This window comes from Solanum dulcamara, chromosome 3 (genome assembly GCF_947179165.1).
Source record: "Solanum dulcamara chromosome 3, daSolDulc1.2, whole genome shotgun sequence".
Taxonomy (NCBI): domain Eukaryota; kingdom Viridiplantae; phylum Streptophyta; class Magnoliopsida; order Solanales; family Solanaceae; genus Solanum; species Solanum dulcamara.
In genome coordinates this window covers 31,198,435-31,220,665 of record NC_077239.1, presented here as the reverse complement: position 1 = coordinate 31,220,665, position 22,231 = coordinate 31,198,435, and the positions used below count along the sequence as shown (strand labels likewise).

General features: G+C 30.7%; 1 protein-coding gene across 1 annotated transcript; it reads left to right on the top strand.

Annotated features, from left to right (window-relative positions):
• The first annotated feature begins 10,978 nt into the window (after nt 1-10,978).
• LOC129882510 (KH domain-containing protein At2g38610-like) lies at nt 10,979-19,100 on the top strand. Its single transcript, XM_055956825.1, has 7 exons — nt 10,979-11,168; nt 11,244-11,335; nt 12,089-12,240; nt 15,209-15,325; nt 15,446-15,562; nt 17,973-18,116; nt 18,406-19,100. Exons 1-7 carry the CDS (start codon nt 11,089-11,091, stop codon nt 18,550-18,552), a joined length of 849 nt encoding a protein of 282 aa, XP_055812800.1. The 5' UTR covers nt 10,979-11,088; the 3' UTR covers nt 18,553-19,100.
• The last annotated feature ends 3,131 nt before the right edge of the window (nt 19,101-22,231 follow it).

Sequence of the window (22,231 nt, the reverse complement as noted above, 5' to 3'; positions counted from 1 at the left end):
TATAAATATAGACGACTTCAACATACATGTATGTCTTTCTAGATTGTGTGAATCTCTTACAAACTCACATGATAAAAATATAGTAGCTGACAAGATATCTCCATATTAAAATAAATGTGTATGTACTTCAACATAAAATAAAAATTAAGGATAATTAGAGAAAGATGAAAAATGTACACCCACTAAAATGGGGATTAGGGAGAATTGGAGACAGATGGGAAAAACAAATCCTTCACTTTGAACTTTAATACCTTTATGCCAACTATTGAGAAGAGCGCGCGCAGATTAAGTTTGTCCATTATACATTTTATTTTGCAAAAGGGATCAAATATATTTCTGTATTATTAGAAATAATTTAAATATATCTTTTATTATATTTTTGGGTTAAATATACTCTTTTTGTTATATTTTTAGTTCAAATATACTCCTCTTATTATATTTTGATACAAATTCGCTTTTAATTTTAACGGAATAACACTTGAAAAGCTTAAGATTAAATAATTCATTCCGAAATTAAAATATCTAACTTTTTTAGGAATAAATAAATTTCTAAGTACTAATTTGAGTGTTTTTTTTAGAAATAACAATACAATACTAAAACATGAAATTTTTAAGTACTAATTTGAGTCTTTTTTTCCTTATAAAATTATTTTGCAGTATTTTCTGTATTTGGAAAACTCAAATTAGTACTTGGAAATTTTATTTATTCCTATAAAATCAGACATTTAAAATTGGAAATGATTATTTAATTTTGAGCTTTTCAAGTGTTGTTCCGTTAAAATTAAAGGTGAATTTATACCAAAGTATAATGAGAGGGGTATATTTGAACCGAAAATATGACAAGAGAGATATATTTAGCCCAAAAGTATAACAAGAGATATATTTAAATTATTTTCAATAATAGAACAGTATATTTATTTTTGTTAGAAGGCTGACATTTGCTAAGAAATTTTTGGCTGCTAAGGGTAAAGTAGTCTTTGCATACAAGAGGGGTTAAAAATAATTCAGATGCCAATTTCATCAACCTCTCCAGTGCTTCATATTTTTTTTATTTGATTTGATGTCCACGTATCTTCCAACTCTCTTCATTCTAATGACTTCAGGATGCAGGTAATAGTTTGAGAATTCAAACTGAAGATGATTAGGAAGTGTTAGTGTATGGACTTTTATCAACTTAATGAGTTTTTGAAACTCTCAAGTTTAGGGGCAATAAGTTTGAAAAAGCATATTCTTTTTGTTGGGTTATATGAGCATATATTTAGCATTTTAATATTGTGAATATTATATTGATATGGCTTATATTAAAGAGGCTCGTTTGCTGCGTTGTTCCTTTGACGTGAGTGGCATAATGAGCCTATTACTCACCTTAGTGAATGATTATAATTCATTATTCATTCTTTATTCTTGTAATTTATTTAATATTTGGGCCATTCATTTACCCAATTTATTATTCATTATCTTTCTATTCATTGTATGGAAGAATTCCTAACCTATAAATAGTGATTGGTTTGTGTACAATAAAGGAATATGAAAAAAAAGTGGAAGAAAGATGAAGAAGTGTGGATAATATTGTAGTGTGTAGTAGTGAAAGAGAGAGTTGAGACAAGAAAATATTTTAAGTCTTTAACTATATTAATTATACAAAAGAGGGTATCTATATGTTTAAGGAAGGTGTTCTTTTTGTAGAGCTTTAAACTCTTCGACTAATCCAAAGTTGTACACGTTGTTGGGCTGTTGTATGTTGAAAGAAACAAGTCAAGAGTATTACTACTAGATCGGTGTAGATTATGACATAGTAAACTTAAATCTCCTTAAAAAGAGCGAGATATCCACACCTCAGCCTGAATATATTATTATTATTATTTATTTTTGTCATTTTAATTTCAATATAATTTATTCTAATTGTTAGCACATTTCTATGCCCAATTGCAACATGTCAAATAATTGTCTATTCTCTATGTAATATTATGATTTTTTTCCTAAGAGTTTGCTTTAGATGATCTAGTTTTCAGGAAAGAATTGGTGTTCTAATTTAGACACCTCCACTACTTTTGGTCGCCATATTATGTTAGGCCTCCAAATTTGAGGGTTTCAATTATAGATATTTTTTAAAAATAATAATGAGTATTATTTGTAAAAATAAAAACTTTTTATATAAGAGAAAAAAATTGATAAATATTTGACAAATTTAAAATATTATATCTCAAAAAATATTATAAAATTGATTATAATATTTTTTTATAAAATTTAAGAGCTTCATTCGAATTTTATTTTGAACCACTGGTATATTTGAGTAGTTCCTAACCATATCTATGAAGGTTGAAGCAAAACGTCAAAAAATGGTAGTACTTTTTAGATCAATTAGATCATAAATCAGACCAACTGAAATGTATATGTACACTTTTACTTTATAGCTCATTTGAAAAAAAAAATCTGATGATAATTACATAAAAACCCACTAATATCAGCTACCAGTTATTAAATAACTCTTTAAAATAGTAATTATTTTTCGAAACTAATAGACAAAATTAATTTAATAAAATATTTTTTAGGCTGAACTCATCGGTGAGCCCCTAAAGTTGGCACTTTCACTTAGACACCTTAACTAAGTTTTGTTTATTTTAGACACCTCATGGCATGTCTCGCTATGTCATTTTGACACATTTTTGCAAATCAGATAAAATTATAAAATATGTGTAATCCACTCGCGGGTGATGTGGCATGCTGGCGAATAAAAGGAGGACACGTCAGTTTGGTTCACCAAAAAAAATTATAAAAATAAGAAAGAAAAACTATTTAAACTTATTTTTAAAAAATATTTGAGTAATAAAAAAAAATATTTTTTAGAAAATTCATCTCAATCAATAGGAACTCCTCCTTACCGAAAAAAATGGAGTTTCATCGAATAAAATTATGAGATTAGATCTTATTTTTCTCCAATGACTTTTTATATTCATTTTTAGAGTTAATAATTTTAATTTTAGATAAAATGTGTTTTGGTGGAAGAGAGGAAGGAAGAGATACAGAGAGTGACAACAATGGTGGATCTCCATCTTTTCCGGCGACTTGTAAATTTGATTTGGAGTAATACTTATCGACATTAATTTTTAGGTGAAGTTTATTGGTGTTTTATTCTTTTACATTCTTGTAAGAATTTTTAAAATTAGTGCAGTGATTTTTTTTATTTTGTTTAAAATCAGCGCATTTCTATGCTTTTACAAGATTTTTTCAAATTAATGTGGTGGTCATTTGATGAATGGTGGTGGAAGGTGGAAGGAGAAAGATGGAAGAAGAAGAAAGGAAAAAAAAAATCACGCGCTCAAAATGACTGCAATACACGCACTCTGTCAACTCAATAAAAAGTGTCAAAATGACACAGAGGAGCATGACATGAGGCGTCTAAAATGAACAAAGTCTAATTAAGGTGTCTAAATGAAAGTTGGTGTCAACTTTAGGAGGCTACCGATTAGGGCGGCTTATCGAGCGGATAATTTGATTTAACGATTTGACCTATCAGATATCGATTTTTAAATTTATTAATCCGCTAGCCAACCTATAAGATAACGATTGATTTGGTAACAGATTAGCAATTATCGAACGGTTATTGGACGGTGTATCGATTAACCTCTAATCTCTATGGTACATTTTTTTTTGATGAACACACCTTATAAAAAAATGGCTTCTTTTCACTATTTTAAATGTCGTGAGCCACGGGCTTCTTTATGCATTTACCTCTTTTAAACTTTAGTGTTTTTTTGAATTTGCTGACTTACTCTCTATTCTTTAAAGTAAAATATATAATTATAGAAAAATAAATAAGTTTTCTTGGTTTTACAACTTTAGCCTTTAGGAGTTAGAACTAACAAAGGAAAAATATATAATTACTCTTATATATTATCATAATATATTAAATAAGGCTAATATACCTAAAATAAAAATATAAGTATGATAATTCTTAATGGGTTAATGATTTATCCGATAAATAAATTGAATAATCCATCCCCATACTAATAAGCTGTTAATTATAAAATTTTAATCTATTTTTCAATTATTTATTTAATAATCCAATATCAATAAATTAATTTTATAATTGACTTATGATTATGCTTTGATTTTGAAAATCCTACGGATGGTTTAGCCTATTTTTTATAATGAATGTGGAGTAATATTAAAAGTAGACCGAAACGGCGGCGTTGGAGAAAATGTCGGCCACCCTGTCCGTCCAGCTAAGACTTGGTTGGCAACATCAATAACCATTGGCCGCATGCTTCTCAATGGGGTCCACTCTCCTTTTGCAGTTTGCATGCATTACACGTGTCCCACACGAGAAAATCACAAATACTATTCAGGTCCTCGACGGCTGTGATAATTCCGACATTTTCTGCTTTTCTCTCTCATGTTCTCTTTTCTCCTTTTAAAAAAACAAATTTTTTTTTTTAAAAAAAACAAACTCTTTTTACCTATGTAAAATGAAGATCCTACCTGGATTGTGTTTTTTTTTTCCACCTTTTGTGGCATCTTGTAGTACTCCCCATCTTCCGGTTCTTATATTCTTCATACATTAGTTTTCTAAAATACTAAAATATAATTTTATCACATTTAATGTTTATTTGCTCTAATTTTTAAAATTTATTTGTTTTAAAAATATATGTTTGTTAAAATAGATTTTTTTTTAAAATTATTTTTTAAAAAACCATTGTTTGATCTATTGTTTTAAAAAAGTTCTATAAATTTTCAAATTACAAAAAAAAGTATTGAATATGTTTAATCAGAGAAAATAATTAAATATATTTTATGAAATATTTAAATTAAAATTTTATTTATTTATTTACAGTTTAATATATATATATATATATATATTAAGATTCTTATTATTAAAAATCTAGTTAAAAACAAAAAAGGAAGTAGAGAAAAAAGTTATATTTGAGATATATAGAGCTAGATCAAGGTAAGTATGTTATTAATGTTGTGATAATTTGAAAAATTAAATTTTGAGTAAGGATAACTTTGATTGAAAAAACAATAATAATCTATTTCTGTATTTGAAAGAAGTATATATTATAATTTCTTCTCGACAACATCAATTACTTTTTATTACTGCTTTAAAATATCTTTTTAATTTTTCAAATCTCTAAAATAAAATATTTTTCCCCCAATTTTTTTTAAAACTATTTAAAATAAGCCAAACAAGCTATTAACATGAGTTTCATAAAACATAAAGTAATACTATTATGATAACATCGTTTTACATTAAAAAAAATTAAGCAATGAATAATATGTGTGTGTGTTTGTTCTATGCACATGTTTATAATTTATTTAAGTCATAAAGTACAATTTATACTTTAGTTGTAAAATGTAATGATATGTCATCAAAAACAATAAAATAATAGGAAAAGTTCAGTTTTCTCTATTTAAGACCATAATTTCTTTCAAATATTTTGAAATTATGAAATTGTAATTGTGTTTGGTTATACTTATACAAGAAACAGTATTTATATTTGAATGTACTCCTATATTAAAATTGGATTAGAAAACAAACTATTTGGACATTATATTGCCAAAAATATTTGGAAAAAAAAAATTGGCAATATTTTAGGCAAATAATTCAAATTTTAAAATGCTAAAAAAAATTAGTACTTGGGACAAATTCTATTATTTAGAGACTTTTAAAAATTAAAAATTACACCGAATTTTTATATTCTATAAAAAAACTCATTTATAGTGTTGGACTAAATTTCAATCCTAATTTATTGTACAAAATTTATACAATTAAATATATATTTTATACAGTTTTATTCAAGCTTATTCTCCCGAGTCACTTTCAATTACAAGTAGTAATTTGTTTTTAGTATAAATGAATGATATTTTTCTTTTGTTTTCTTCCACTTTTTTCTAATTCATATTAGTTTTGTTCACAGTTATGTCTTTTCAAAGAACATGTTCATTATACAATAATAGTACAAACATTTGGTTATGTTTAATAGCTTTCAAAATGTATGGGTATAAATTATTTTATTTTTTAAAGTCAAATATTTTTTTCAAAAATTATGGTCGTTACATTGTCAATCTTCCTGTTTGGGCATAAAAGTAGAAGTAGTTTTTGAAAAGTAAAAAAAAAACTTCGGCAAAAATTTTTTGACCATACAATTTGTCATTTTTTTGAAAACTTTTAAAAATTTAAAATTTATCCCAATTTTATAAAAATACCTCACATTTATTAATTCCAACTAATTTTAATTGTGTATATTTTCAAATTCATATTTGTTTGTTTCAGTGTCATTATTTTTCTTTGGTTAAATTTCATGAGGATAAATTTCTAAATATTGTCCCAAAGAAGTCAAATTGGGACCTGCGACGGAATGTGTAAAAATAAACTTGACAAGCTTTAGAAATGCACCATGAAGTCACTCTTTCAACTTAGGCCATCTCCGATTCATATCAAATTTTACATCAAATATTATATTTAATATAAAATTTGGTGTAAAATTACTCCAATTCATATCAAATTTTGGATTAAATTTAATGTGTGAATAATGTAGTACCAAATTTGCTGCTACGCTATTCATCACACCAATTGTGTTTTATTATTATTATTATTATTTTATTAACAATACTTTTAATTAAATATTATATAAATTAATATGTTTTAATTAAAATATTTTATTAGTTTTGCGTAATGTTTTTATATTATTAATTTTAGATTAAAATTTTAATTTCTTATAATATTATTTTCCTCTAATTGATTTTTTTTGAAATTAAATTTATGTTAATTCTACTATAAATTTGAATTGGATATAAATACAATTAACCTTGACAAAAAATAAATATGCAAAAATATAAATCTTGACATAAAAAAAATTAAAGACAAGAAAGCTCATTTTGAACTACGTAATGCATTAATAGAGCATTTATGGAGCACCGTGGTGATCTTAAAAGTTGAATATTCATGTAGAACTTAAAATAAAATTTTTAATTGTGTAACATTTATTTAATTATATTTTATTAATGATTTTACTTTTATTTGTGTTATGCATTATTATGTATGATATGTAATATTTGCTAGCAATTTATATTATTCAAAAAATTATGATATAAAATAATTTTATATTAAACGACTATAATTTGAAACTATATGAAAATTTATGGAGCACCGTAGTAATCTTGAAAATTGAAATAAATACAAATTCACGGTCAAACACTGTTTTTCAAATAAAGTAGAATTTATTCGGAAAAATATGAATCATAATTTCTATAACTCAACGGGTAACTTGGAAGTAAGAAAAAATAATGACCACGCAATTATGGCTTGTTTGAAAAGCCACAATGAAATTGAGATTTAATATAATTACATTTTTTTGACATGTTTGGCAGGTCAAATAATTACTTGGCATGAGATAAATTGAGTGTAATTGAGGGAGAGTAATTACGCTACTCAATTTTTTGGGAATAATAAAGAATTGATGTAATTACATGATATTTTTTAATACTACCTTTTTTAATATATTTTTATTTTGAATACCAAATGACATTCTTTTTTTTTTTTTTGCCTGGACATTTTCACTTCTAACGACACAACAACAGATCCTATACTTCTTCTTTCAAGTAAGATTTCTTTCTTGATTCATTTTTTTATTTTCATATTATTTTGATGTCTTGGTAAATTATTTATGTATTTGATCTTTGTATTTTCTTGGCACAATAAGTTTCATTTATTTTGTTTGTCGTTATGGTCAGGAGAAAAGTTTGTATTCATTAATTAATTTAAGTAATAATTTTTTTTATTTAAAATTTGATTTCAAAAATTTAATTGTGTAATTACATTTGTCCAATCAAACAGGACAATGAAAATTATACTGTAATTACACTCTAACAAATAAACAAGTCATTATAATTACTGAATTGTGTAATTATCAAGCTATGTTTTACCACCTATTAATTACATTAATTTTAATTATCAGATAACTTTGTCCAAACAAATCCTTTAACTTTTTTTCTTTTCCATATCAATAAAACGAACATGTAATTGCTACAACAAATTCCCCTTATCCTTTAGCTCTGCGGGTAATACAAATTTACTTTGAAAAATAGTAGAAAGCTGTCAAACATTCCTTTTCATTTAGTTTTGATTTGTTTACTATATTTTTTTTTTAACTTCTTACTTTTTTTTAGCATATCAAGAGATTTGTTTTCCCTTTCATGTTTTGTGCTCAATATTAATTGTTTATTTTCCAAATTATTTCTTAAAATTTAAAATTATATATCAATTAATACAAATATTATGATGCAATACTCATATTAATTATTAATTTAAAAAGTGTGCAAAATTTAACGTAAAAAACAAAAAAAAATGAACAGAAAACGTGCAAAATAAAGTGTGCAAAATTTAACGTAAACAACAAAAAAACGAACAGAAAGCGTGCAAAATACAGATGAGGCCCAAGAATTTTTATGAACTTTGAAATGTTGAAAAAGCCTAATTAGCCTAAGCTTGATCCGCAAGTGCATGCAACCCATACTGCCAAATTTTATATTAAAATAGTGTTACTATTTTAGAGTAAATCAACTCCAATCTATTATTTTACACTAATTTTTTTTTACATTCTTGTTTCTCTTTAATATTATATTACTATTTTGTATTTCATTTATATTTTTCTTATTTCATAAAAAAATCTAAAATATTCACCGTATATAATTCATATTCTTTTCTTTTATAGTCATTTAATATAAAATTATAATTTATAGTAGAATTAACATAATTTTTGTTTTAAAAAAATTATATATAAGAAAATTAATTTATAAAAAGCTAACTTTTAGATGTGAAATTAATATTATAAAAATATTACATAAAATATAATTAAGTATTCAAGAGATTTAATTAAAACATAAAATTTATATAATGTTAAATTTAAAAAAATTGTTTGATAAAATAAATATTAAAATATTCAAAAAGTGATTTGGTGTGATAAATAGTGTCACACCAAATTTGGTGTTGGATTGAAGCTTCAAAACATCAAATTTTACCAAAATAAAATTTGGTATAAAATTTAATGTTGAATTGGAGATGGTCTTATACTATTCACATTTATTAGTAAGTAATAATTATGTTTTCTTATTTAAAGTATTTCGTTAAATGTTTAAAGATCTTAAATGAAAAAATTAAAGGGTCCAAATTTGCTTATACTGCGTGATTGAAAATGTTCATTTTGCTCTCTATTAATTTTCCTTCATTCATAATTTCATATCATTGCCATTAAATAATTCTTTCATATTTATCCTTAATTGACGAAGTACTAGAAAGAAATAAGTGAACTTTCAATGTCAAATTCTTAGAAGAAAAGGATTTATATTTATTCATATATATTTTTTTACTATAATTAAACTAATCCTCAAATTCGAGCTTCAAATTGGGGGTGAAAGCCAAAACAATTTTCTTTTATAACGGTCATTTTTTTTTCTTTCTAATAGTTGAATTAATTCTAGTGAAGGGTAAAATTACTTGGTTTAAATATATTTTAAAAAATTTAGAGCTCATTTGAATTAACCAATAAAAAATGGCTGATATATATATTAAGTGCGAAAAAGCACTTTTAGATGTATGTTTAAGTTGATTTTATTAATACATAATTATGTGTTTGAATAAAAGAATTAAAATTGATAATAAATAGTTAATGTATTTGAAAAAAAGATATTAATAAACACTATCTTATTAAAATGATCAAACTATCCTCAAAGTTATTTCCAAAATATATAATTTTAAGAGTATGTTTATATAAATAAAAGTTATATTTTAAGGAAAAATATTTTGGAGATTATCGAAAAAAATTACGTATAAAATCACAAAGGATTTGATCAAAATCAAAAGCATTTATAAGCTAAACAAATTCATGCCGTTAGTTAAGACTGTTCAAAATCGAATCGTAACCGATAAACCAACTGCGAAATTGGCTTATTGACTTATTGGATTAACAGTTAGCGAATATATTAAAATCGTATACTTAACGGTTTATTGATGCGAGTTTGGAATAACTCAAATTCCTTATTGGATATACTGTTAAACCGTTAAGAATTATCTACTTATATTTTTACTTCTTGGTATATTCAGTACATATTATTAATCCTAAAACCCTATTTAATATTTTGACGCTTTATATGGCTTGATACGTATTTATGAGTTGGATTTCTTAATGGTCTACTAGCTAACTAGTTTGGGTCATAATGTACGAGTCTTAACTTCTTGTTTATAAAAATGTATGTTTGAAATATATTAGTCTTGAAATATTAAGTTAATGTACATGTCAATATTTGTTAAATCGATATTCATGTTCATGCACCTTCAGAATTTAGGCTATTATGTATTTTTCACTATGATTTACAACTAGGAAATATCAGCTTAAGTAGAGCTAGAAAAATTATTTTGTTTGATTGGAGGTCAATATTTTGGTAAGTAAAATTGAAAAAAGGGAATATGAAATGATTGAGCCAATAAACCGTTTGTTAATCGCATGATATCAAATCAATTGACATTTTGTTGGTTGGTTAGCGAATTAGTATATTTAAAAGTCGATATCTGATAAGTCAAATTGTTAAGAATAATTAGCCACCCGATCCGTCTGATAAGCAATCTTGCGGTTTTTAGTTAATTTTGAGTTACAAGAATTTTGATATTTTCCAAATGCATAAATAATTTTACTTGTAAACACATGCTTTTAACTGTTAAAAAGATAATCTCAGTCTTTAAATTTGGTTGATATTTATTCTGATTCACACGTTAGACAGAAACAGAAGGGGACAGCAGAGTGTGTTGACATACAATTATTAGAGTAAAGCTATCATCAATTACATACAAGGAAGATTTTTCTCAATTAACATAATTTGATATACTACTAGTATAGTAAGTAAGATGTTTTTTTTTCCAATCTCCAAGAAAGAGAAAAAGATTTGTCCTTTTATTTTTACATTTATTTACATAAAAAAAACATTTCAAGGGTTGTCTCTTTTTCTTTTCTTTTCTTTTCCTTTGTTGTGCCGCTATAACCACCATTTTCAGTCTAAAACTTTCGCCTGGAAAAAAAAGAAAAGAAAAAAGCTATGTCAGGTTTATATAATCCCAACTTTTCACCTGCTAGAGCTGCTTCTCCCCAGATTAGAAGTACACCAGATGTTGACAGGTAAAATTTATCATTTAATTTTCTCTTTTTGTTATCAACTTTACTCAGTTTTTGATGTTTCATGTGTCATGTTAGTAATCACTACTTGTCAGAGCTGTTGGCGGAGCATCAAAAGCTTGGACCTTTTATGCAAGTTCTTCCCATATGTAGCAGACTCTTGAATCAAGGTTACTCTTCTTTTCCTCCTTGTCTTGGATTGGATCTACCCATCCAATTCCATTATCAGTAAATCTTTTTACATTTTACTCCTACCTCTACACTCAACTTTCATCTATCCGCTCTTCTATGTCAATTTCCAATGCTTCTGCATTTCACAAACACCTCTAATTTATGCCACACTTGTTTTCAAATTCATATAACATGTTTTGCCCAAACAACCGGAAACCATAATCATTGGGGAATTGTTATTCAAGTTCAGTGATACTTGTTTGGACTGCAAATTGTCGGTTTCATCAATTAGCTATTAGTTTGAAATTTTACCCTAATTGGATGTATGGTCTTGTCACACACTACTAAAAAGCTTAAGAAATGGAAAATAAGGAAAAATGTGTAATTACGTGCTGGACAGTGTGTGGGCTTGAATGTGATCTGAATCCTTGCCCAAAATGATATCTGGCCACTTTAGTGACCTTTCGGTGTGCTCGGATGCAATTCGGATAACTAAGGTTTTACGTGCAACTTGAATTTATTAAGAATTTTAAGTCTTATGATATTTACAATTTATACCTCATTCCTCCAGGGTACAAGGTATGATATGTTTATCTTCTTAATCATGTGGAACTTAATCCACTTCCCTTTACCAAACTTTTGTGAAAATCATAGTGGCTATGGTGTTAAAACTATATTTTCTTCCACTTCGTGGTCATCAACCTATTGCATAATTATTGATTGACACTTGATAAATATGATCTGGTTTTCAGAGATTTTAAGGGTTTCTGGAATGTTGCCGAACCAAGGATTTTGTGAACTAGACAGATTGCGACATAGAAGTCCCAGTCCTATGGGTTCAGCAAACCTTATGTCAAATGTTGCTGGAGCTGGATTGAGTGGTTGGAATGGACTTCCCCAGGAGGTAAATGTTTTTTTGATGTTATCTTTGACACTTGAATCAATGTAGCAAATGTCTTCTCTTCACTGGACTATCCTTTTATATCTTGTGGGACACATATAGATGTTTAAATCCTGTGATGTCTGCCTAACAGAATACTGCTGTTGGGTCCAAGTGAAGCAAATGGGCATATATTAGTTAGCATGCTTGCCCGTTTCTGGACTAAGTGCAATAATATACCAAATAAATCAGCTTCTTTTTCTTTTATCTTCAGAAGTATCTCGTTACTTTGAATCCACCCAACTTCTTTTAGTAAGTACTACATACATGCTTTTTTTGAGAGAGTGTCAACCATGTGATGGAAACCCAAGGAAGCAAAAGTAGAGCTTTACGGTTCTAAATGATTGCAAGTTCATTTTACAATAATTTTAGCAAAATAAGTGGCTGATAGGATCTCTGTGATTTTGCAACCAGTACAAGGCAGATTACAAGTGATTGATGATCTGACAGCAGCTAAGTTCAATCATTCAAAAGCTTCTCCATTCCCTTCTTTTTGTACTAACCACCTGAGACATGCAAGTGAATTGAGCAGCATGCTTTTTCATCCATTAGAGTATGTGGACCAAGTGTACAAGAATTCCTTACCCATTGAAGGTTACGCCCAGTTGATGTTCATAGGTTAAGGAAAGTAGATATGCTTCAGCCACTTATTTCAAAACAAGTGGCATCTGGCGATAAATCATAGTCTAGAATCTAAATAGAGTGAATTTACTGCTTTTATTATCCCCATTTCCTCACCACTTTTATTAATTGGAACTTACTAGCTGCCTGTTTTATATTTGATTATAAGTTATTAATAACTTCTTTTTGCTTTCTCAAAAAAGTAAGTTTGTAGAGTAACTCTTTAGGAGTTGGGCTTCACTTTTATCTAAGGAAAAGACTCATAAGTTTCTAGATGTTGTTAAATGGAACCATAGCAGTGGCTAGATAGAGAGCACGGTTACCTATAGAGAAATAATGCAGACTGCACTTCGAGGCTTAGCGTTCGGATGTAGCAACATTGCCTACACAATTTGGACGATCTTCTCCTGGAATCAAAATAATTTTTACTTGAAGCAGCTGTACCGCTCTTAAACTTTCGTGTTCCTGAAATATATTATGCTGCTATTAGATTTGACTAAGGGTGCATTTGACTTTTGGCATAAGTTTGATTGAGATACCTCACAAGCTGGTCTACATGGCCAGGTTCCATAACAAATAAAATTGAATCTCATTGGATTCTAATGCATACACTAAAACGAGCTGTTTTTTTTATTCCTCAGCATTAAGGACATGCTGGAGACCTCTAGAAATATTGGGTTGATTTTGGCATACTGGTAATTTTGCATACTGGACACTTAAAGGAACTGCTTATTTTATGACACTTATATAATATACTAGGCCTGATTTCGTGATCTAATTTCAATTTCTATAAATCATGCATTTCTTCCTGGTCTATGTAAGATATATTTTGAAGTATTTGACTTATTAAATGAAGTTCTTCTACTCGTAGAAAGATTTTCAAGCTACTTATGCATAGTTATTGGTTGCCTGATTTTCACTAAGCCTCTAGAAATATTGTGTTGTCTGCATGGACATACGAGCTGTCACTTCATATCCTTCATTTTTTAAAGTAAAATTGTCTATTTTAATTGGGTTGGTTTTTTCTTTTAGTTTAGGTGAGAGACCTGTCCATAATTATTGAGGTTCACAAGGACTGCATTAGACAGAGAGCACAATTTAAGCTAGATGTATGAGTTTTGTTAGTGTGAGTCGAAGAGATCAACACTTGGCCAGAGGAGAAGAACGCAGCATACCAGAACATCACTCTGTCTTGCCCCATGTTTGCAGATTGGTTCTTTGCTTTTTAGAAGTCCCAAAAAGAGAATGATCGTATTGCAAATTGATTATCCGGTTTTAGATCATAGTATTTTTTTTCTCCATTTGCATCCTAATATCTTTTGTCCACAATCAAGGACTGAGCTAGGATAGCCGAGCCCTGCAACTACATGACCCGTCCTTGCCCAGTTTGTTTCTTGTAATCAAAGCTTTGGATGTCGTGGAATGTTACTCACGACTAGTTTTGATAAATTTTATTAAAGGAGAGAGAATGTTTAGCTGCAAAGCTATCTTCTTCAGGTGAGGATATTTTCTAGGTCTTTGGTTTCCCTTCACATGCATTTCCTTTTAGGTGCTATATGTGTCCATAAGCAGCGGAGTATGGTCATCTGATTGATCCAGAGTTGAAACAAGCATATGCCGACATTGGAGTGATGTCAAATTTTTCATGCTTTCCATGTGTAATATTGCAGTCTTAAGGATGTGACTGACACAGAATATGGACATAAATTTTGGAAGCTTCAGAATATCTTTCGATAACAAGGATGATGTGACCGTCGAATTTAGCTATATTCTGAATATATTTTGGGAACAAAGATGTTTGACTCATCGTATTTGTATTATCTCGTGGGTTTCTCCATCCAGACATCAATTTCTCATAATACCAGAAGATTGACCCCCAAAAAACAATATATGTGAACCCGTAAAATGCAAAATTGGTTCCCTGAGAATTTTTTTTTAATCATTTCTCTGGGTATAGTAATTTGTAGGTAGGAATGTGGGATTTTTGCTAGAGAATGAGTGAAGATACAGAGGGTTTCTAGCTCATTTTGGAGGCTATTATCATATACTGGTTGTCCAATCAGTTATAGTTAAGGTCAATACTCTGACTGGTTTCAGCAGTATACCTGTGCACATTTTGCTCCCGTTGAACACTTTCAGGACTGGTAGTTTCTTTTTTTGGGGGCTTAATTCTCTCATAGTCGGCATCCTTCTTTATTTTTACAATCCAAAGTGCCAAGCATTTTGTGTTGTCAGATAACTGGTTCTCTTCTTCTTTGCTAGTTATTTTTCCTTATGTTATCTAAAATACCAATTCTCAAATTTTTTACAGAGGTTGAGTGGACCTCCTGGAATGTCAATGGACTGGCAAGGGGCCCCAGCAAGTCCTAGTTCGTACACTGTGAAAAGAATATTGCGGTTAGAAATTCCAGTAGACACTTATCCAAATGTAAGGCTGTTCGTGCTGTTGCTTAACCACAGTTTGCTTTGAGATAGATATATAGCGTAGCAGTATAGGCTTGTGTGAACTTTAAACTGAACTTTAAACTAACTTCATTTTGGATTTCAGTTTAATTTTGTAGGGCGACTTCTTGGCCCCAGAGGGAATTCATTGAAACGGGTGGAAGCTACTACAGGATGCCGTGTTTTTATTAGAGGAAAAGGGTCTATAAAAGATCCAGACAAGGTAGTTTTCATCTTCTTTTCTTTCTCACTACTTTGGATTGTGTGGTTGATTGTATCACAAGTTCACAACTATAATTGTAGAGATATATAAATTATTAATTGTTAGAGCCAATGATTGTCAGTTTTTTCCAACTATTAATGCTAGTTCCCTTATGATTTTTTTGTTTATTATTATTACTAACAATGTTTATTGGAATATAGGCCAGACTTCGGTATTTGAACCTTAAGTTTATACAGAACTATGGCTTTTTTTTTAAATAGATAACTTTGTATTATATCACAAAACGGCACATGGGTTGTACTGCATATATACAGATGTCTCCTTTTCCAGTGTTTTCAGTCTATATTGAGTCTAAAACATCAATTACAGATACGGTCATTGGAGTATAGTTGATTACACCAAAAACATAACAATAAATGCAGTTTAACTGAACCTTCTGGACACTATTTTATATGCTCTCAAAACACCTAGCATTCCTTTCTTTCTTTCCAAATAGTCCACCATATACTAGCAAGGATAATTCTCCATCTGTTTCTGTCCGTTGCATTCACCCCTGCTGCCTCCCAACTCTTTAAAGCCTCTGAGACCTTTCTGGGCATGGTCCAAGTGATGCCATTGAGGTTCAAAAAAATCCTCCATAGTTGTTGGGTATGCTTGCAGTGTAGGAACAGATGGTTCACCAAGTTAACCCCACAAAGGAAACATCTAGAGCATAATGTATCCCTCTTTTCATCAAGTTATCTTGAGTCAGAGTAGCTTCTTTGGCCCACAACCATATTAAGCATGAAATTTTATGAGGTATTCTGCTTCTCCATATTTGTTTTCATGACCAATTGTGTGTTTGTGGGTTTGTCTGATCCATCAACCTGTAGGCTTAGTTAACTTTTAATTTTCCTATGCTATTTCCCTTCCACCACATAACATCTTCCCCTGTTTGTAGCCATTGAAAGCTTCCACAATGTTGAAAAATTCAGACACTCCTGCTATTTCCCCATCATTGAATTGTCTCCTGAAATTAAAGCTCCACCCTTGGTTTGTCCATAACTCTGCTATGGTAAGATTTTTCTTTTCATGCCACTCATCTTTCCAGAATCTTGTCTTGCTTCCATCCACAACTCTGATCCTTGCATTACTCTTAACTTTCATCCGATAGGCCTCTTATTGATCTACACGAACTTACTCCATAAGGTGTAGTCACTTCTTTGTCATTCACATATCTTCACCTTCATATTTTGCACTTATTACCCTTTTCCATAGCATCTGATTATCGTTGGCAAACTTCTACAACCACTTTATTCTGAAAGCTTTACTTTGCACCTTAAGGTTCTTTATCCCTATACCCCGTCTTCTTGCCAGTTATCACTACTTTCACTTCACCAGATGAAAGCCTTTCCTCTCCTTGTTTCGATGCCTTAGGGATTTTCTCCTGATACTATCCAGTCTCTTGATGACTCCTGCTGGTATTGGGAACAAGGTCATCATGTAGTTGGCAAGGCATCTAGGACTGAATAGATGAGAGTCGGTCTGCCTCCCAAGGACAAATATTGAGTTTGTTATCTAGCCAATTTCTTTTCATACTTCTCCCTCACACCATTCCATATATCAACAAAGTTTGATTTGGCACCTAGAGGCATGCCCAAGTAAGTTGTTGGCAGAGTACCAATTTCCCCACTAAAGATTGCTGCTAGGCAGACCATATTTGTGACTTCATTGATTGGATACACCGAGCTCTTCCTCCAATTGATATGTAATCCAGAAATAAATTCAAATAGAATCAGCATAACCCTCAAATATTTTAGTTGTTGTTCCTCAGCATAACAAAAAATTAGGGTATCATCTGCATACCATAGGTGTATCACCTCCAAACTGTCACTACCCTCTCTGGCAACATCAAAACCTTTCAACAAGGCTGGGTTGTTTGTTGTTTTCATCATACTATTCAACACCTCCATAGTGATTAAAAACAAAAAAAGCGACAAAGAGTCACCTTGCCTGAGATGTCTCTAGTATTGAAAAATCTTGCAGGGGCTCCATTAATAAGCACTGAAAACTTTACAGTTGAAATACAGTACTTGATCCATCTCAACCATTTCCGCCCGAAGCCCATTCTTTCCAACATCTTCAGAAGGTAATAGATAGCTCCAGTTGACATGATCATATGTTTTCTCTATGTCCAGCTTGCCTAGTATACTAGGTTTCTTCTGTTTGATTCTGGAATCTACAGCTTCATTAGCAATCAACACGGCATCCTGTAGTAGCTTCCACCCGTTTCATTCACAATCAGCACATCAGTTAGACACTATTCAATTTTGTAGACTCATTTCTTGGTAGTTCATTGTATCTTGTGGAGTCATCTGTGTACGCTGTATCATTGGAGTTCTAACATATTTTCATCATTGATAATTTCAAGGAGGAGAAACTAAGGGGAAGACCAGGATACGAGCACCTGAATGAACCACTCCACATTTTAATTGAAGCTGATTTGCCAGCCAGCGTTGTGGATATTAGATTGAGACAGGCACAGGAAATCATAGAGGAGTTGCTCAAGCCCGTGGTATGTATCTCAGATTTGTTCCCTCTTTGTTGTTTTGCACAACTTTGTAGCATATTTGAGAGCACCCAAAAATCAAATTAGTAAACAGTTGATTGTAGAGATGCTATAATTTGGTTACCTCATCTTTTTTGGAAAAAAGGTCAACTACAGAGGTGGTTGACCACGACGTCTATTTTAAGCATATATATATATATATATATATATATATATATGTAGTTTTTAGCAGATCACGCAGAGCATAATCTTGCCTTGTCAAATATTTATTTTTTTGCAATACTTTTATCGACAGGATGAATCACAGGACTACATAAAGAGACAGCAGTTGCGTGAACTTGCGATGCTAAATTCAAATTTCAGGGAAGAGAGCCCTGGACCAAGTGGCAGTGTCTCTCCTTTCAATACTAGTGGAATGAAACGTCCCAAGACTGGCCGTTGAGAGAGATGAGAAATTGAAGTTATTGATGCTAAGAGAGGTTTGTACTCCTCGGATAATGAGAGGCATGCCTGGGCATTCCTCTCAACATACATCATATCCGCGTCACTACCTAAACCCAAGCTATAAATAGACACACAGGTCCTTGCGGGTGATTTTTGGTTTGCTTTTGGGTTTTATTTATTTTTTTCAACAACAGAAATGAAAAGAGAGTAAAAAGGAAAATTAGAACTTATGGTTTATACAGTTGGCTTTTTTATTTAGGTTTGGTAATGTCAGTCCGATGTAAGCTTCATTGATTTATTCTTGTGTTAGTAATTGTAGTGTGAAATGTGCTGTTATTGGTACATGGTAGCATTAGCAGTTTGAAGCCAATAGGTCTTTCCTTCATTATGTTGAAGTCGTACATTGGACGACTATTATCAAAGAGACACCAATATTGGTGCTTTGACTGGAGTTGGATTTGTGTATTCACCTATTATTGCAACGTGTAATATGTTAAAATAGAACAATATTTTAAATTCTTTCTTGGATGATTGTTTTGCTGATCAGTTTATTTCTTGTGCTAAGAAATAAGAATGGCCCAAAGGAATAGCTTTTGGTGGCTGAAAGCAATCTCTTGCATTCTGTGAATGTTTTCAGTTTAGAGATGTTCAAGAGATGATAGAAGATTCTTGTAAATACTAATCTCTATTTGCTGTCCGGGGGTGCGAATGATTAATATGTGTTGATTTTGAACATGACAAATAACATAAAACTGACTAATCCTCGTAATGTAAAATGAAAAATTACATAAATATTGTCTTCAAAATCTTAATTTACAATACAAAAATCTACTATTAATTAATTAATTATAAAATATAGTTTTTAATTACAAAACACAACAATTTGAGGGGGGGCACGTTTTTTTTTTTTTTGGTGCTAACTTTTTGGGAGTGAGAATTTATTTATCAAGTTAATAGAATTTCAACAGTTAAGCACATTTCTTATTTGATACATTCACTATTGTAAAAAGATTTATTCTCTCTCTTTTCAATTCCATTTCAATCTTTTCTGGGGAAAATCTCCTTCTACTTCTCTCTCTTCAATTTTGTTTCTCCTTTCGTCTTCATCGATAGTTTGACTCCATTGTTGCTTTGTCAGGAAAAAAATATTGCTTCTAAATATTCCGTTTATAGAGTCTTTACTTTTAATCCCATTTTCAATTATTACTTCTCTACATAAATGGTCATATTCTGGGGGTTTGTTTGCACGGAATTGCTGGAATTCTACGAGCAAAAGGAGAGTTCAAGTTGGAGACAAATTGGGATATTGCTCTTATGAATAAGACAGACGATGCGTAGAATGATTAATATGGTGTGCCAATGGAGTGGTGGATCGAGGATAATAAGGGAATGGTTCAACACAGACAGATCTTGGATTCTCTGGCCGTGAGGATGACGACACTTATTTCTTATCATAGATAACAATTTTGTTATATAAACTCTAAATTTTATCATAAAACTATTATATTACATTGTGTATATTATTAGGTACTAGCAACGAGCGAACATAATGCAGTCTTCTACTCTGCAATGGATACAATTAATTTGTCATTTTGAATTCACATAAAATTGTTAATTTAATAGAAATGTGTAACAATAATGTTGTTTTTTTCTGAGATTGTATGTACATATTTTGTTCCATATTTATGATCATATTTGAAAGGAATATCAGTTTATATCCAATTAAATTATTTAAGTGGTTTTGTTGTAAAAGAAATATCAATTTATATTCAATTATATGAAATACCAATGTATATAAAATCACCAAAAAAAAGAAAATTGCATACCCTTACAATTATTTCTGCATACCAATTTATATACCATTAATATAATTTTTCAGTTAATATTGTAAAAAATAAAATACACATTATGATGTCAATTGGTATATAATCTGATTTCAAGACTGTAATGCCCCTCTAAGTAATTTTCTTCATTTTCTAGTATTTCAAGCATTTAGAGCTATCCTGTAGTGATCTAAATCCATTAATGACTTGCCGGGACTGCAAGTTCAGTCACCTGGTTGTTCCTTTGGTTTTTATAAAAGTTTTCCTGTTTTGAAGCTTTTGAAGTTTGAACGGTTGACTTCGTTCAAAACTTCAAGTAAACAACCTTAGAATGTAATTCTGATGGTTCCATTAGCTTTAGAACGTCGAGTTTGGTCTAGGAGGACCCTTGATTTGGGTCCCGAGGCTTCTGGGCTCATTTCGAGCTACCTTATGACTTATGGCTAAAACGGGGCCTTAGGTGTGGAGCTCACTTTTTATTGAGACGATCTCTGTTGAAAGTTTTAACATCTCCATTGAGCCTATAATGTCGAATTTGATGGGGTAGCATAGTTCGTTTGCATACACGGGGTTTAAAACGATACCGGACACCTTATCAGAGTATTTTCAACTCCAACACTTCAACTAATGCAACCCTTGCTGGTGCATCATGAATTGTGCTCCGTGTTTGTGGACCAGGTTCCCGCGTTCATGGAGAAGCATCAAGTTGACCTCCGCATTCGCGGGCAAGGTTCTCGCGTTCATGGAGAATGGTAAAAGTTGAACTCTGTGTTCGCGGACCAGGTTCTCATGTTCACAGAGAATGCTCAAGCTGATCTCCACGTTCACAAACCAGGTTTCTGCATTTTCAAAAAAGGATCATTTTGACCCCGAACAAGGTTGACCTCCACGTTCGGAGACTAGGTCCCGCGTTCGCCATGAAGGACCCCTAACAATATATCAGTGTTCTTCAACAATTTTCAGTTCATTTCTCCAAGTTCAACATGATAACTTGAGCTATAGAACTCTGATTGAGCTCATTTCAGTTCACCTATTGGATATTGTTGGGGCTTCAAGTTGGGGTTGTTGGGGGGGGGAGCGTTGTGGACTCATATACTCTGTAAATTCTTTCTCATTACCTCCCTTTAATCCCTTTAATGGTGTTCTTGAATTTTGATTTTGTAAGACTATTTTGGTCAGATTTTCAAACTCGGATTGTGTCAAACTTTTGAGCACAAGTTCGTTGAACTATTAAGGACCTAGTGGAAGTTTTAATTTTGAAATTCCATTAACGGATCCAAGGGGTCTATTGTTTTACCAATTTTGGGGCCTGGGATATGTTATAGCGATATGAGTATTTTTCTTCTCGTTGTGATGCATAGTTTGCTATGTTGATAGTATCGTGGCTTTCGAAGGTCATGAAGAAGAGTCGGGCACCTCGTGGACTATTTGATATTGTAGTTCAACTTCGATATGGATACGATATACTTTCTTTTAGATTGTGCTCTATGAGATAAGGCCTAGCATAGACTGCATGTGAGTTGAGATTGTATATGACGGGTTTAGGCTACTTCCTTATCCCTATTTTTTTGATTCCCATAAGGGCCTTAGATTAGTTATGTCTTGCGAAATCCTTAGTGTAGGAAGGAAGGACCTTGCTTTTGGATTAGTTTTGTGTGGTTGTCCTCTTCGAGGTTGATGGTTGAGACTTTAGAATAGATTGCAAAAGTGACTTAAAACTAGTCCTTAACGATCCTTTAGTGTTATATCACTCCTTCAAATAATTGTTATGGATTCATATCCTCCATTGGTCCATGGACCGTGGGTGTAGATTTAATATTTTGGCCATAGGTTGTGCTAAGTATTCACTTGAGT